The sequence below is a fragment of the Monodon monoceros genome, unplaced genomic scaffold, assembly GCF_005190385.1.
Source record: "Monodon monoceros isolate NGI ecotype Baffin Bay Population unplaced genomic scaffold, NGI_Narwhal_1 Super_Scaffold_15, whole genome shotgun sequence".
NCBI classification, from domain to species: domain Eukaryota; kingdom Metazoa; phylum Chordata; class Mammalia; order Artiodactyla; family Monodontidae; genus Monodon; species Monodon monoceros.
The window spans coordinates 61,153,317-61,169,057 of NW_021703771.1; the positions used below are offsets into that span (position 1 = coordinate 61,153,317).

The 15,741-nt window shown below is 38.7% G+C and overlaps 1 protein-coding gene across 11 annotated transcripts in view; it reads right to left on the reverse strand.

Moving 5' to 3' along the window:
- The window catches only part of AHI1 (Abelson helper integration site 1), a 212,064-nt gene extending 199,248 nt beyond the window's left edge, over window positions 1–12,816 (reverse strand). For 10 of the 11 annotated variants that reach the window (XR_003793672.1, XR_003793671.1, XR_003793673.1 and 7 more), the window contains exons 1-4: window positions 12,608–12,816; window positions 12,164–12,226; window positions 7,433–7,500; window positions 5,430–5,554 (exon numbers count right to left, since the gene is read on the reverse strand). Coding sequence is in view for 8 of the 11 variants with exons in the window: in XM_029223601.1 (XP_029079434.1) it covers window positions 5,430–5,554; window positions 7,433–7,442 (135 nt within the window). In the remaining 3 variants the exon portion in view is untranslated. The remainder of the gene's footprint in view (window positions 1–5,429; window positions 5,555–7,432; window positions 7,501–12,163; window positions 12,227–12,607) is intronic. The other variant, XM_029223597.1, reaches the window with a different exon arrangement.
- Between the last annotated feature and the right edge of the window lie 2,925 nt (window positions 12,817–15,741).

Genomic DNA, 15,741 nt, shown 5'->3' on the forward strand with positions numbered 1-15,741 from the left:
AGTACTGTCACTTATTGACTCACTTTCACAGATAAAAGTCATTAAAAGGGAAGCTGCGGGCTTCCCTGGTGGCGCAGTGGTTGAGAATCTGCCTGTTAATGCAGGAGACACGGGTTCAAGCCCTGGTCTGGGAAGATCCCACATGCCGCGGAGCAACAGGGCCCGTGAGCCACAACTACTGAGCCTGCACGTCTGGAGCCTGTGCTCCGCAACAAGAGAGGCCGCGATAGTGAGAGGCCCACGCACCGCGATGAGGAGTGGCCCCCGCTTGCCACAACTAGAGAAAGCCCTCGCACAGAAACGAAGACCCAAAAGAGCCAAAAATAAAAAAATAAGTAAATAAATAAGTAAATAAATAATATTTTTTAAAAAAAAGGGAAGCTGCTTGGTAGCAACTTTCTGCTACCAAGTCTACAAATTTTCATGCACCCCAAATGACCTTTTTCTTTTCCTTCTCATTATAAAGAGGTGGGTTGAATTATGGTTTTCTCCAGATATATAAACCATAATTTGAAAAGATAAATGCACCCCAGTGTTCATTGCAGCACTATTTACAAGAGCCAGGACATGGAAGCAACCTAAATGTCCATCAACGGAGGAATGGATAAAGATGTGATACATATATACAATGGAATATTACTCAGCCGTAAAAACGAATGAAATAATGCAACTTGCAGCAACATGGATAGACCTAGAGATTGTCACAGTGAGTGAAGTAAGTCAGACAGAGAAAGACAAATATCATGATATTGCTTATATGTGGAATGTAAAAAAAGGCTACAAATGAACGTATCTACAAAACAGAAATAGAATTACAGATGTAGAAAATAAACTCATGGTTACCAAGGGGTAAGGGGAGGGGGAAGGATAAATTGGAAGACTGGGACTGACATATACACACTACTATATGTAAAATAGATAACTAATAAGGACCAACTGTATAGCACAGGGAACTATAATGGCCTATAGTAATGGCCTATATGGAAAAGAATCTAAAAACAAGTGGATATATGTATATGTATAACAGATTCACTTTGCTGCACACCTGAAACAACATTGTAAATCAAATATACCCCAATAAAAATAAAAATAAATAAATAAAAAGGTGGGTCTTCTTGTGTTCTAGAAAACTTTCCTCTCCCGCATCATCAATTTCTCCATTATCTTCCAGCTATCAGCGTTTAAATACCTGAATGCAATCAATATCATCTTCACAATATCCCTTTTTACAGCCAAACTTCCTGAAAAGGTTGTCTATACTTGTTGTACTGCTTCACCTTTCTATGAACCTTATATTAAAAAGCTTTGCTCTCTACCCTGCTAATAAACTTTCGAATACTTATTTGGTAAGCAAAAATACTATCTCTGGTTTCCAATCTGAATAGCTTTTAAAGTGTTTCTATATTTTATTAGTCAATGTTATTTTCTCTTGTAATTAGTTTTATTTTTCATGCCTTTTGCTCACTTAGAGATTTAGTATCTTACTATTTATGGCATTTATTTGTGGCATTTCTTTACATGTTAACAATAGGAATGGAACTTACTCATAAGGTTGCTCTGAAGATTGATAGGGTAATAACTATAAAACACTGAAAAGATCCTTCTAATTCCAGAATATAGATGTTCAATAAATGTTAACAATTATTATATATTATTGGCTATATAAAAGAGTATTAGATCTGTGGCTATTAAAAAAAATCACATATTTTCCTCAGTGAATTGGGTTTTAGTTGCATTTGTTTCTGACTCAAAAAAGTATCTTCTACGTCAGATTTATTCATTCAACAAATATTTAGTGAGTCTTCTGTGTGCAGACAGGGAATATTCTCGTTACTTGGGATGTCTCTCATTCCTTTTAAGATCAGAGTATCTTTCTACACTGGAAAACTGAACCAGTCCATTTCTATTTTCTTATTTAGGTATTTGTCTACTAATTTAGATTTTTACATTTACTTTTTTAAGATGTCTGAAGTGTAATTTAATGTGAGATAAAATGAGACTGTAACTGACCTTTTCCCCCAGAAGCTAAAGCAACTCTATCAATACTAGTTCTTGTGTCATAGCTTCTTGAAACACCCGGCCTAAGAAACTTCTACATATTTAACTGGTTTCAAGGCTCAACCAGATATATATATTTTAAATCCTTCATTTTGATTCATGTCTCTGGAAATGGTACTACACATTCAACTAATCCATCTTCAGTAGTTTTCTTGTTTTTTTTCAGGGAGGGAACACTAGAGCAATTCTTTGCTAATTCACATGCTCGCTATTGCCCTCACACTGACTGACAATTTAGGCAAGTAGATTCCTTGGAACACAATTTTCCCCTAAATATTGTAGAGATATTGCTCCATTGTCTTTGGCCTTAGTGTTTTTAGAGAGAAGTCTGAAATGCACTAGATGTTTCTTCTTCTGTTTAGATGTTCGCAAAATTTATCTTTTTTTTATTACAGTTTTCAGATATAGTTCTCATCTCATAAAATTTACCTGAAATGCAAGATGTATTCATCTCTTCCTAGATGTTTTTTTAACCTAAGGAAGGTTTCCTCCTCGTGCTCTTTTTACTGTTTCTGCTCCACTAGTGCTGTCTGGGAACACTTACTTGTAGGTCAAGTATTTCTATATGTCCTTGTTATTTCTTATAGCTTCCATTTTAGTTTCAGCCATTTCTTCTCATGAACAATGCTTCATATTTGTCTGACACATTACTAATTAAATTTTTCCATGGTGTCAATTCTATTACTTAGGCCTGAGATATAGTTTTAAGGAAGCAATGAAGAGAGAACGTGGAGCCTGTGGTTTTAAATCCTTATTCTACAATTCTTACACGATATTAAAAAATATGGCACAAAATTCGTATATGTAGGTTATCCCTGAACAGAAGGACTGCAGGTTGTTTTGATTTTACTCCAGTGTAAGAAAGTCTTTGAAATCTAATGAGTGAAATTTAGCTCATCCATTCTGGTTATTTCTGCTTCACTGTCTTTGACTATTTTACAACTCAGTAGAGAAAGAGGGTTAACATGTAGAAAATTGATAGTAATACAGATGTTTCCTGTCCATAGCTATGTAAATGATTTCTATTTATACAATGCAACTGAATTTTGTCTGTTAGATAAATCTCTGTAAATTAAACCCATCTGAACTGGTTGTAACATCTTACTGGTTCCCTCATTAATTAATGATTTAAATAAAATCTTTGCTATGTGTTAAAAAAAAAAATATATATATATATATATATGTATATATAAAATAGCTCCTACTTACTCTATTTCTGCCTATACAGCCCTGGCAAAGATGGTAAGTCGTTTTCTGTTCAGATGTTCATAAAATTTCTCATATGCAAAATAAGAGCTCTAATATCTATTTTCATGATTAACATAAAAATCAGAAATAATATTTGTAAAACTCTTTATCAGAGTGCCTGATAGGCAGTTGAAAAACAGTAAAATGAACCTGCCATTATTACGAATTTTATTATGGCTTTCTCTTTGCCTAATTTTCTTATTTCAGCTTGCTTCCTTTTCAGTGTCAGCCTGTTCTGCACATGGGAGTCCTTGTTCTTGTTCTGAAGAGATCCCATCACTTCATGCCTTATTAAAAGGGGTCCTATTGGGTTGTGGTTAAGAGAATGGATTCTGCAGTCAGACTGTCAGAGTCTGAATCCTGGTTCTACCACTAACTATGCCACTAACTTTGGGTAAGTTACTCAACCTCTCTGTGATCTAGTTTCCCCATCTATAAATGGATATAAAACTTCATAATTTTATTGTTTGTATTGAAAATGAGTGAATATACATAAAATGTTTAGAAGAGTGCTTGAAAGATAGAGAGCACCGTTATCTAGTAAATAAAAGCAGGTATTCCTCCTCTGTTTGCTAAAGTAAATCATTTCAAAAATAGTTTGTTTTCCAGGAATGATCCTCTTCCATTGAGCTGAAAAATCTCTTCCTAAATATTTTTTTTAAGAATACTTATCTCTGAATTAAGAGACACCTTGAATGGCCTGGTGTGTGCCAAAAGAGGCTGAGTAGATTACATTTAATCACCTCCCACTTGTGTGTCCCCAACATCTAAACTGGACCTTGGATAAATGAACATATCTTCTGCCCATTTTCTAGTTATCCATTTAATTTAGCATTCCTGGCCTAAACTGCACCTTGTTCATGCACAAAAAGCCCAGTTCTGACAGTGAGAGAAAGTATGAGTTTCTACTTTGACTGAGTCCATAAAAATATTCTGCAGACAGTTGTGTCCAGGGTTCTTTCTGCTTTTGCCAAATGTACACCACCTTACTCAAGGGGAGGGCATATCCCAGTAAGCAATGCTGCATCGTCCGTATGCCACTCTTCCCTACCATGCTGCACACTGGTACACCAGAAGTGGCATATTCTATTTTAGAGCAGCATCCACTATGGGAGACCTAATCTGGTCCATTCTGTCAGCAGTTCTTAATTAGTATGCAGTAGTACTGGTATACTATGAACCCCTCACATGTGTGCAGCTGCATTCTAGCCAATGGTATAACTTTTTTTTTTTTTTTTTTTGCCTCATTTGAGAATATAACTATTACACTGATGGCTGCCAGACAGTATTAAAATGAACAGGTCTCATGACAAAATACAGACTAGGGTAAAATATGATACAAGTAAAATGTAGGATGCATATAACTCATAAAACTCCTGCCAAAGAAATGTATGTATTCTTTGTATCAATTACCAGGACATGCATGTACCAATTACCAGAACATGCATGAAGTTATTTATTTGTGTGGAGATTATGGTCAAAGAGGTAAAAGGTGCAATGGAAATAGCGAGATAGGTTTGAAGAGTGAATAGTGCATTAACTGGGATACTATTACAGACTCTATAATACCTTGGGAATCAGGTTGTAGTTAATTGCTGATTTGTTTAGTATTGCTTTGAGTTCTGTATTTTCAATCCCTTCAAGGGTGCTACCAAAAATTCTATCATTTGAAAGTATACCTCAAGTACAAAAGGATAATTATTTCTTTAAGGTTCCACTGATTTCTCCTGGCTCTGCTGGGTAGAATCAGATGAAGAAGTCTAAATAAAGATAAGCCATTAAATATCCGAAGTAAGATATTAAGTTCTTAAGTTCTTCACAATTCTGGGTTAAAAATCTTGGTTTTCTTCAAGAACGTGTAATATGGCTAGTTTTGCGTTTCCCTGTTATCCCTAATCACTTTAACCAGTTGGTCTGTTATTCTTGTAGGACAGCACTCAAGAACTCAATACTCAAAGAGTGAAGAGTGAGGCTGATTCTAATGCAAGCTTTACTTTACCACGTTATTGACCACAACACAGATTTACCGTTTTTAATTTCCAAAGTTCCTTGGAGTTTTCATATGAAAGTCATAATTTTATGCAGATATACAAGACACCATTACCAAATGATCAGTTACTCACTGAGATTTTTTCTCCAGATTTGCCAATTTTTTTCTTCAGTTTTTTTCTTTCACGTATTAGATCATTGTGGGCCTTAAGCAATTCCTCAAAGCGAACTTTGGTCTTCACCTTTGCTTCACTCTCAACTACAAATGATAATGACTCATGTCATTTTCTATGCAACTCTATTATCACACATATTATGTTAAAAAATAAAACCCCCACAGCCTTGTAAATACCCGCATGAGTTAAAAGGATTAGTCCTTCTTTCTTAAAAACTTTTCTTTTGGCTTTGGTGACACCACACTCACCTATATCCATCTTACCTTTCGGGCTACTCCCTCTAAACGTTTCCTTTGCTAAGTTAACTCTTTACTTATGATGCACGGTAGCACCTACGACTGTTACGTGGCCTTAAACAAGTCACTTAACATCTCTAAACTTCATTTTCCTTATGTGTAAAATCGGAATAATCCTATGTCAAAGATCATTTTTTCATGAGAAATGACTCGTGCTTTCCTGGCCAACAATCAGCCTTCAACAAATATTAAAAGCTGAAAGTTGTTTTCCCCTTTAAAACATAAATCAGATCACGCTAGTACCTTGCTTAAGACCCTGTAAGTTTCCCAGTTCACTTAGGACAAAATAAAGCAAGTCCTTCACATGCCCTACATGGTTCTTACTTCCTGGTCTGTCTACCTCTACAGCTTCAATTAAAACAAATATCCCTATAGGGAGGATGGGAGGGAGGCTCAAGAAGGAGGGGATATGGGGACATATGTATGCATATGGCTGATTCACTTTGGTGTACAACAGAAACTAACACAGTATTATGAAGTAATTATATTCCAATAAAGATCTATTTAAAAAAAACAAAAAATAAATATCCCCTTAGATCCCTACATTCTAGCCAGACATCCTTGTTTTTAGCTCTTCTGCCAGAACAAGCAATCTCCCATGTGAAGCTGCTTCCACCTGGTGCAAACTTCCTCTAACTCCTCACAGCTGGCTGGTGTTAAGATACCTGTTCAGTAAGGTAGATAGCTAGTGGGAAGCAGCCGCATAGCACAGGGATATCAGCTCAGTGCTTTGTGACCGCCTGGAGGGGTGGGATAGGGAGGGTGGGAGGGAGGGAGACGCAGAGGGAAGAGATATGGGAACGTATGTATATGTATAACTGATTCACTTTGTTATAAAGCAGAAACTAACACACCACTGTAAAGCAATTATACCCCAATAAAGATGTTTAAAAAAAAAAAGATACCTGTTTAAATGTTGCCTCTAAAGCGGAACATTTCCTGACAACCTCATCTAAATTTCTGTTTCTCACAAGATAGACTGTTCTTTTCCTTCACAGCACTTAACCCAACTTGAATTTGTGTAATTATTTGTATATCTATATACATAAATATACTGTGTCTCTCCCATTATATGAGATAGTTCATAACTACATCCCTAGCTACTATCATGGGGTCTAGCACAGAGCAAGTACTCAATAAACATGTTTCAAATAAATAAATGCTCAATGAATGAATGCCCAAGAGCAGGTATTGGCAAACTACTACCTGCAGGCCAGTCACCTGTTTTAATAAATAAAGTTTTATGGAAACACAGCCATGCCCATTCTGTTAAGAACTGTTATGGCTGCTTTTGTGCCTCAATGGAAGAGCTGAGGAGTTGTAGCAGAGACCAAACCTAAAATATTTACTAGCTTGCCTTTTAGGAAAAAGTTTGCCACAGTCTAAAGTGAAAAATCCATTTTGATAATAAAAAATAAAAACTAACCATATGTTGTTATCATTTACCTTGCCCAGCTGAGTCCCAAATTGCCAGCCAATGAATACATATTAACCTTAATCACCAACATTACATAGAAAGCTAAATATCAAACTATGAAGTATCTCTAAATGTAATTTTCAGTTGATGACATCTACTTCATTCCCTAATTGAAGAATCCCTTAAAATAATCCAAACTTTAAAATAAATAATATGTACTGCATAGATAAATTTCATAGAAATCTTACCAGTGGGCATATCTCAGCTTCATGGAGAGCATTGAGTTATAGTGTAAAGCACTGATTCAATAAGGATCCTATTAAAACAAAGAGGATTTATTTGTAATATGGAATTTCCAAATAAAAATTATAAAATACTCTTCACACAAGATTATGTGATTGTCTACCTCATCAGGTTTATACCAATAAAACTAAGTTCTCTTATTACAACCTTATGTAAATGACTTAAATATATCTGAATCAGTTTAGAGTCTTAAAGTAAAGCAAACTGGATCATAATTGAGTAAAATATTTATATATTTGAAACAAAAAGTAAAAAAATTTTTGAAAGGCAATAAACATCTTAGTATATTAATACACCTTTTAAAGTATTTTAAGTAAAATAAAATGAACACTTCTATGTACTTTTGAGAAACCAAACTCCATATCAGAACTGACTTTCCCAAGCACATACAGTATTACGCTAGTAAAGTATGCTTCTGGGTAGCACATTCACAGATAATTTAAATATTTCTGTGCCTGCCACTGAAAATGCTGCAACAAAGAAGGTTAAGCACAAGCATTCATTCCATCTTCTCAAATAAATACCTGGGTGTGTTTCACTGTGTATCAAAACCATGGATAAACTCAGTATATATATTCTTAAATTTCCAGTTTTTGTAAAAGATGAGGGTGTGTGTCCAAAACAGACATTAATTCTCACATTAGAACACAATATGCATACATTTTTAAGAATAAAAATGAAGACTGTTAAAAAAAAATTGATTTGACTCAACAATTATCAGTTAAGGTTGCAGATCCCTGGGGATCCACATTCGTGTTCCTTTAGTATTAGGAGTACCTTGGACAGAAAAGTCTGATAACAAATGCTAAAAAGAAAATGATTATACAAATACACTAATTATGTGAGTTAACTTCTGTAACAACTATCCGGTATACAGACAAAATAGACATCATTAAATACACAGAGTAAAACCTCCTATTCTTTATCGATAGGAAACAGCATTAACTCTTTCTAGAAGATAATAGATCCAATAAGCCTGATCATCTTTCCAATCTACCCCAAATTAGAAAAGAGAGAGGCTGCAAAGACAACTGTATCAGTAATTGAAACCTGACAGCACATAAGTAGAAAAAAAAAAATAAAGCAATTAAGGATTTAATATTTATAGTATTCCATGGTGATTCAATATATAGGAAAATAGCTGAACTATATTATGACTGAGTCATCAAGAAAAGGTTTACTTATATTCTTCTGTTTTATCTTCAGCAGAAAATGTATGAGACTTTAGACAGATTAAATAAAAACTACTGAAGAGATAGAACAAAGAGTCAAGGATGATTCTCTTTTTCAAAAGGAAATAATTAGACCAGTAGTATCATTAATTGGAATATAGTGCAGTATAGCACAAGTGTAGTGAAGTAGTTTAAAACACAAGTCCTGGAATTACTGTAATCTCCCACGGTTACTTGTATGGGCTGGGCAATGTTTCCTCATCTGTAAAATCAGTCTAACGGTGACTATTCAAAGGGCTGTTATAAGAGTTAAATGATTAAAAGGTTAAAACAGTGCCTTAGAACAAGCATCAATAACATTAGCTACAATTATAATAGATACTTCTTATGGGGACGCTCAGTGAGCTTTAGCGGGGCACGCTGAGCTGGATATCTGACGGGTATTAAGCAGCTATAAGCATTGGCTCTATTGTCAGATTCCTGGATTCAAACCTCAGTTCTACCTGTCAGTAGATTAATCTCAATTTCCTACTCTTTCAAAAGAGAATGATAACAGTAAATCACTTACAGTGTTTTTGTAAAGATGAAATAAGAATATGCAGGTAAAACACTAGGCACAATGCCTAGAGCATGGCAAGCTCTTCAAAAATGATAGCTATTATTACTGTATACACATATAGTGTATGTGTGTGTGTGTGTGTGTGTGTGTGTATGTGTATGGAGATTCATATAAATATATATATATAATTAGTTTATGTTTGGTAGGTGATATAGTAATCCAGCAAGGAGATAAGAGTCTGAAGATCTGGGCATCATTTATTTATATTTGTGATGGTTGTAAGAAAAAAAAAGGGCCAAACACAGAATTCTGGGAGCCCACAAAAAAAAACTAAAAAGACATCAGGGAGATAGATGAAAAACTGGCAGAAGTAACCAAAGGAAAAAGAGTTTCAAGAAAGAAGTGGTCTACACTGTGTGGTACCAAGAGTTCTTGCAAGATTTGAAGAGTGTCCACTGGATCTGCAGTCAGGATGTCACGTGTGCAAAGCTTTTTGTGGAGGGACAGAAACCTGGCAGCCACAGGTGGAGGAATGAATGGAAGGTAAGACCTGTAGAAGAAATGTGTAGATAATTCTTTCTACAATTCTGCTTCCAACTGTCTCCCTCCACCCTGCACAGGCAGTGACATGAGGCAGTAGCTTTGAGGTACAGAAAGACTATGGAAGGATTTTGCTGTTTGTTTTAAGACTGCTTCCATGCCTCCATCACACTACCCTTAAAAAATAAACCACCAGAGGAATTTTCTAAAATACAAATGTGATGGAATCATTTCTTTGTTTAAAACTCTTCAGTAGCTCCAAATACTGGAAAACATGAGGTCCTTCCCATTGGGGTCCAAAGCTACTAGTGAAATGACCCCTTGCCTTTCTCCACCTCCCCTTCTCTAGCCACACTTCCACATTGTGGGCTCCAGCCCTGTGAAACCACTTGCAGGCCCTCAAATGTGCCAAACTCTTTCTTGCCTTTGTACCATTACACATACACCCCTCTCTCCTGAAAAATGCCCTTCCTCTCTTGTCTCTCTAACTCCTAACTATCCTTTGACACTAAATGCAAATAGTATTGAGACAGGCTAAGACCTGGGACCTGGGTCCCTTTACTGGTGTGTCTGCACCTGGACAAACATAAACTATAAGGGACTAAAAACAACTGCATGCATGTACAGTTGGGGCAAAATCATGAACAGTAAGATACAAAAGGGCCAAAACCCAACTTCTGAGGTGCTGGGAACAAAAGCAGCAGTATACTGTGCAGGATCCCTGCACACAGCACCACCAAGGGGGTGGGCAGAACACCTAAGCCACGCCTCCGGCCCAGCCCACAAATCTGGCCCCAACCTCTCCCCATTTAAGGAACCAGCTCTGCCCCACATCCCGACCCACCACCCAGTTTCCCGTTTTCACTCCCTCGTGAAACAACGGAAGTCCCAATAAAGCCTCACCTAAACTTTTTGTCTGCCCTCGTATCAATTTCTATTGATTAAAGAGTCCAAGGACCCAGGTCAGTATCAGTATCTTCTCTAGGGAGCTCGCTAACTTTGAGGGGTTAGAGACAGTCTCCATAAATAAACAAGATTCTGAAGATGGTTTTAAAAACTTTTGGTATTTGAATTTCTTTCAAATGTATATTTTTTAAATTTCCCAGAGTCCTCATAACAAGCAATTTTCTTCCTGAAAGCCCAAGTAGTAACAGCAATCATTAAATATGTCTCCTCTGTGCTCCGACAGCGCCTTGATCTTCATACCTCCTACCTAGGCCTTGAATTTTCACTCTGGTAAAACCTTCTGTGACCGTCCCCCACCAAACTGCTAGCTTGTGGAGCGCTAGGCCTGTGCTCTCTTCATCTATGTATCCCATTTTAAAAGTGGGGGGGGGCAGTAATAATGGTTCTAGGGTCAAAATGAGTCAGGCTTAAGCTTTTTTTTTTTTTTTTTTCTTTTAACTGGGAAATTAAAATGGCACCTACTTTATTGTAAGGAGAAAAGGAAATACTGAAAAGCAAAGTTATCAGCACAGTGGCTGGCCCATTACTTTATGTCCATTATTATAGTATTAAAAATAAACAATTATGCAACAGACAAAAAATATTAAATAAATTATGTATTTACATTGTTTACTACTATTTAGTAGTCTAATGTACAATCCAATTAGTAAACACTAATATTAATTTAATGATAAACATAGCAAATACATTACAGAAATGATCATCTCTAAATGGTACTGTGTACTATGGCAAATACATTATAGAATGACTAATATTTGATAAGATCATCAGCAAAAATTAAGGTCAAACTTAAAATGACATCTGTGAATCGCATATATGTCATTATATTTAAAAGCTTCTCCCTCACAAACCCTTTTACAGGACCTGCTAAGAGATACAAAATAGGGAAATTAACTGCATTACATTTCATCTCATTTTATGTTTTCTCTAAACGCCTGATTATCGGCTAATAAATGACTAAAGATCAAGGGAAGAAAAAGCAGAGGCTTGGATGATTCGCTCCTTGACCGAATTTTACAGCACGGGATAAAAGGAAACAAACAAAACCCGTATACATAATTCAACTAATATATCAGAATAGTCTCCATAAATATATAAGGTTCTAAATACGATTAAAAAAACTTTTGGTATTTGAACTTCTTTCAAATATATATATTTTTAATTTCTCAGAGTGCTCATAATAAGCAATCTTCTTCCGGAACGCCCAAGCAGTAACAGCAATCGTAAACGCAACAGGTGGAAAAACTGTTAGCATCCTTTTCTCAAAAGAAGGAGAAGCCATATGCTCCAGTCAGTAGATGTTTTCACAGTAATGCGGAAATGTAGCACAGCCATTTGGCAGGGATCCCTAAATAGTATACGTTTTCTTCTATTTGTATACATATCGAAACGACCCTGTTAATGTAACTATACTCTTAGAAACGTAACACATCGATCACCTTTTCTCAGATGTAATTAAGAAGGTATTTCACGGGTTCAAGATTCAGCACCAGGTTGACACCCTAAAAGGAAATAAACGTATGTACTTAGTGCGCATCTGATTTAAACGCTGTTAAACCAGAACCGGGAATAGGAAAGGCAAAGATTGTATTCACTCTTTCACGACACCACGCTCAGCGTTCCGGTGAAAAGGAGCCCAGGAATGGGAGATGAAAAGTTAAGTACGAAGAGGTAACTCTCGGAAACCCCATCCCTCCACTCTGCCGCGCTCGGCGGGTCAGACTGCAGTGGTGCAGGGCAGCCCCCGCCCGGCCTCCCCGGCCCGCCGCCCCCGCGCCTTAGGACCCGAGCAGCCCTCCACGCCACTGTCCCCGAAGGGGGCCAGGGCAGGCCGAGCGACCGAGCCCGGGCTCCCGCCACCAGCAGGCCTGCAGGGTACTCACGGAGAAGAGGCCGCAGACCTGCCCAGGGTCCCGCCGGAGCCGACGCCGGGACCGTGCGGGGTGGACTGAGAACTAGACGGCCGCACCGCCACGCCAGCCGCCAGCCACCCGGGCTCTGAGCACCCGCTGGGTGCCGCAGTGTGGGCAGTGCGCCGCCAGCTGACGTCAGCGCCTGCCTACGCCGCCGTTCCCATGATAACCGATGCGGCGTCGACTCACCGCCTGGACCTCTGCAGGGCCTCGGCGCCCCTCCGCGGCCCCGCCCCCTCCCACAGCCCCGCCCCCGCGCTACCTAAGCCTGGGCCCAGAGGCGCTGCAGTGCGGCGTCTGCGGAACGGAGGCCGCGCGCGCGCTCGCGCGCCCGCCCGCGGGCCCTCAGGCTGCGGCCGGGCACGCGCTCAGGGGCCGAGCGCTGGACTCTTCGAGCCCGCGCGGAAAGCTCCAGGCCGCCGCCCTCCAAGGAGAAACAATACGTTTACTCTGGAGCGGGAAGGGACCATGGAAATGCTCAGGTGCTTCTCGGAGCCGGCTCGTGTCCCCACTGTCGCCCCGAAGAAGCGCTCTGCTCCTCAAAACTATAGCCAGCGCTGGGAAAAACGGGAGGTGGCAAAGCGAGATGGAGGCTGTGATAGAACCCGCCAAGGCTAGGAAATATGAATGAGGCAAAGAAACACTCTCGTCATCCCCCAGGCGATCGCGCCCACGAAATGAAACCTTTTAAACGTGGAGAATGCAGAGTTGTACTACAGACCAAATCTTAAGGAAAAAATTGTCCACGATTCATCTGGTGCTGAGTTATCTCACTCTGTGTTTAAAGCAGAACAGCAACCCCCCAAAAGTCATCTTTTGCTACACCCAGTGCCCCCTCCCACCTTCTAATTTTTGCCACAGCGCCATCTTTAGCTCTGAGTCACCAGGGATGGAAAAATACTAGTCAAGTCACTCCCGGACTCTTGAATTTTCTGCAGTTGTAGTCACACACTAAAACCTGTTGCTTCGTTTGTACGGTAAGAGTATTATGCATATTTCTTTGGAGGCCTGCTTTTCCATTCCTATTAGCATCACCACACCCTACAAAGCATATCTCATTTGTTTCTCCAAATCCTGTGAGAAATTTCTCAAGTCAGTGAGAAATATTACCAATCCAATAGATGTTCATCTTTCCACTTAAAATCTAATTCTCTTTCTGGATCTCTGTCTTGGTTTTATCCTCCCAGTGTTCTAGTTAAATGCCTGTAGACCAACCTAAATGCCTCTTAACATCAAATCAGGTCCATTCTACCTTTTTAACACCCCCCAGGGTATAGTCTGTCCATCTTAACTCTACTGCCTCCTGCCAAGTTTCATCACTTCTCACAGGGATTATTGTGAGATGGCCTCTTTACCAGTCTCTTGACTCCAGTTTTGATCACTGAATTCCATTCTGCACACGGCTACCAGAATGACCTCACTAAAAATGTAAATCTGATAATTCCACTCTCCTGAAAATTATTCAAAGATGATCTGTAGGAGAAAGTCGAGTTACTTTGCCTAGGATACAAGACACTCCATCTCCCTGACTAGTTTCATCTCTCGTTGCATTGTTTCAATTTTATGCTTTAGCAATATTGAATTACATTTACCATGCAAACCAATCCATACCCTTTCATGCCCCAGTTCTTGCATATTGTCCCCTCTCCCTGAAGAATCCTTCCTTGTAAACCCCTACTTCTCCATGTCTCAGCCCAAATGTTGTCCATCCTTTGAATCTTAACCAGGTTGACTGATTTCACCAAACATTCCTGCTATATATCTCGTTATGCTTTGGATACTGATTCTGTAAGTTATATTTTAATTGTTTGCATTATACCTTAATTTTCCAAGCCCCAGTATCTACCACAGTACATATCAAGTAGTTGGTACTTCATAAACATTTGTTGAATGAATAATAGATGACATATATTGGCTTTGCATTGTAGGTGTTTTATGTACTTTTCATCTGTCCTCACAACTGTGACGTAACGACCCACTTTACAAAGAGAGGTTATAACTCTAGCTGCTCATTATTAGGCATTTTAATAACACATTCCCCAGTCTATCAGACTGGCTGAGATGTACACCTGCTATCATCTCTTGCCTGGACCTTACAATAGCTTACAGAGGTATGCATGTATGTGTGTGTGTGTGGGGGGTGTGGTCAGGGAATGTTTCATAGCAGAAGTGACATTTAAGTAAAGACCTAAACAATGTGTAGAGTTGTCCAGGTTGGGAAGGGTTTCTGGGTAGAAAAAAATGGAGTATAATCCTCGCTAAAAGAAAGCTTGGCATAATCCAAGAACCAGCATGGCTTACTGAAATGTTGAGAATGAGACTGGGGGCTTTTGGAGGAAGTAAGACAAGAGAGATAAGCAAGTTATGAAGAGACCCAGACAATATGTTGTGAGGTCAATGGGGTACCATTGAAGGGTTTTAACCATGGAGTAAATGGTCAACTTTTCATTTCAGAAAGGTAACTCTGACTGTAGTGTAGAAACATGGCTGGGAAGAAAGCAAATATAGATCCAGGAATATCAGTTAGGACGCTGTTGTTTTAGACCAGACCATGTAAGAGATGATGGTGGTATGCGCAAGGCTAGGAGCGGTCAGAATGGACAGAAGTGTATCAGTTCAAGAGATTTGGGGAGGTAGAAAATGTTAGGACTTGGTGATTGATTGGATGGAGGAATGAGTGATAGGAAAGAATAGAAAATTATAAACAGCTTCTTCCCTTGCCAGGTGAAGAGGTGGCAAGCACGTCAGGGCCACAATGGTTACATGAAATGGGAGTGAGGAAATAAGTATATATATTGAGACTAATGGGAGCCAAGTGTCTCTGACAGAGAAGGGAGTTACAAATAGGAAAAAAAGGAATTCCAGAATGACTTTTGTGGTAGTAGTGGATTGGAATTGGTTAAGTCAGTGTGAACTCACAGTTTTCAATATATATATAAACACATACAGAAATAAGTGTAGATAAAAGTATTTGCATACTTGTGTGTATGTGTGTCTCCTGTCTATCTATCTATCCATCTATCTGTCTATCTATATTTTTCTATCTCTCCCCTCGCTCTCTGTTCAAAAGGTCTAGGAGCATGATATCCTAGAAGCAGTAAGCA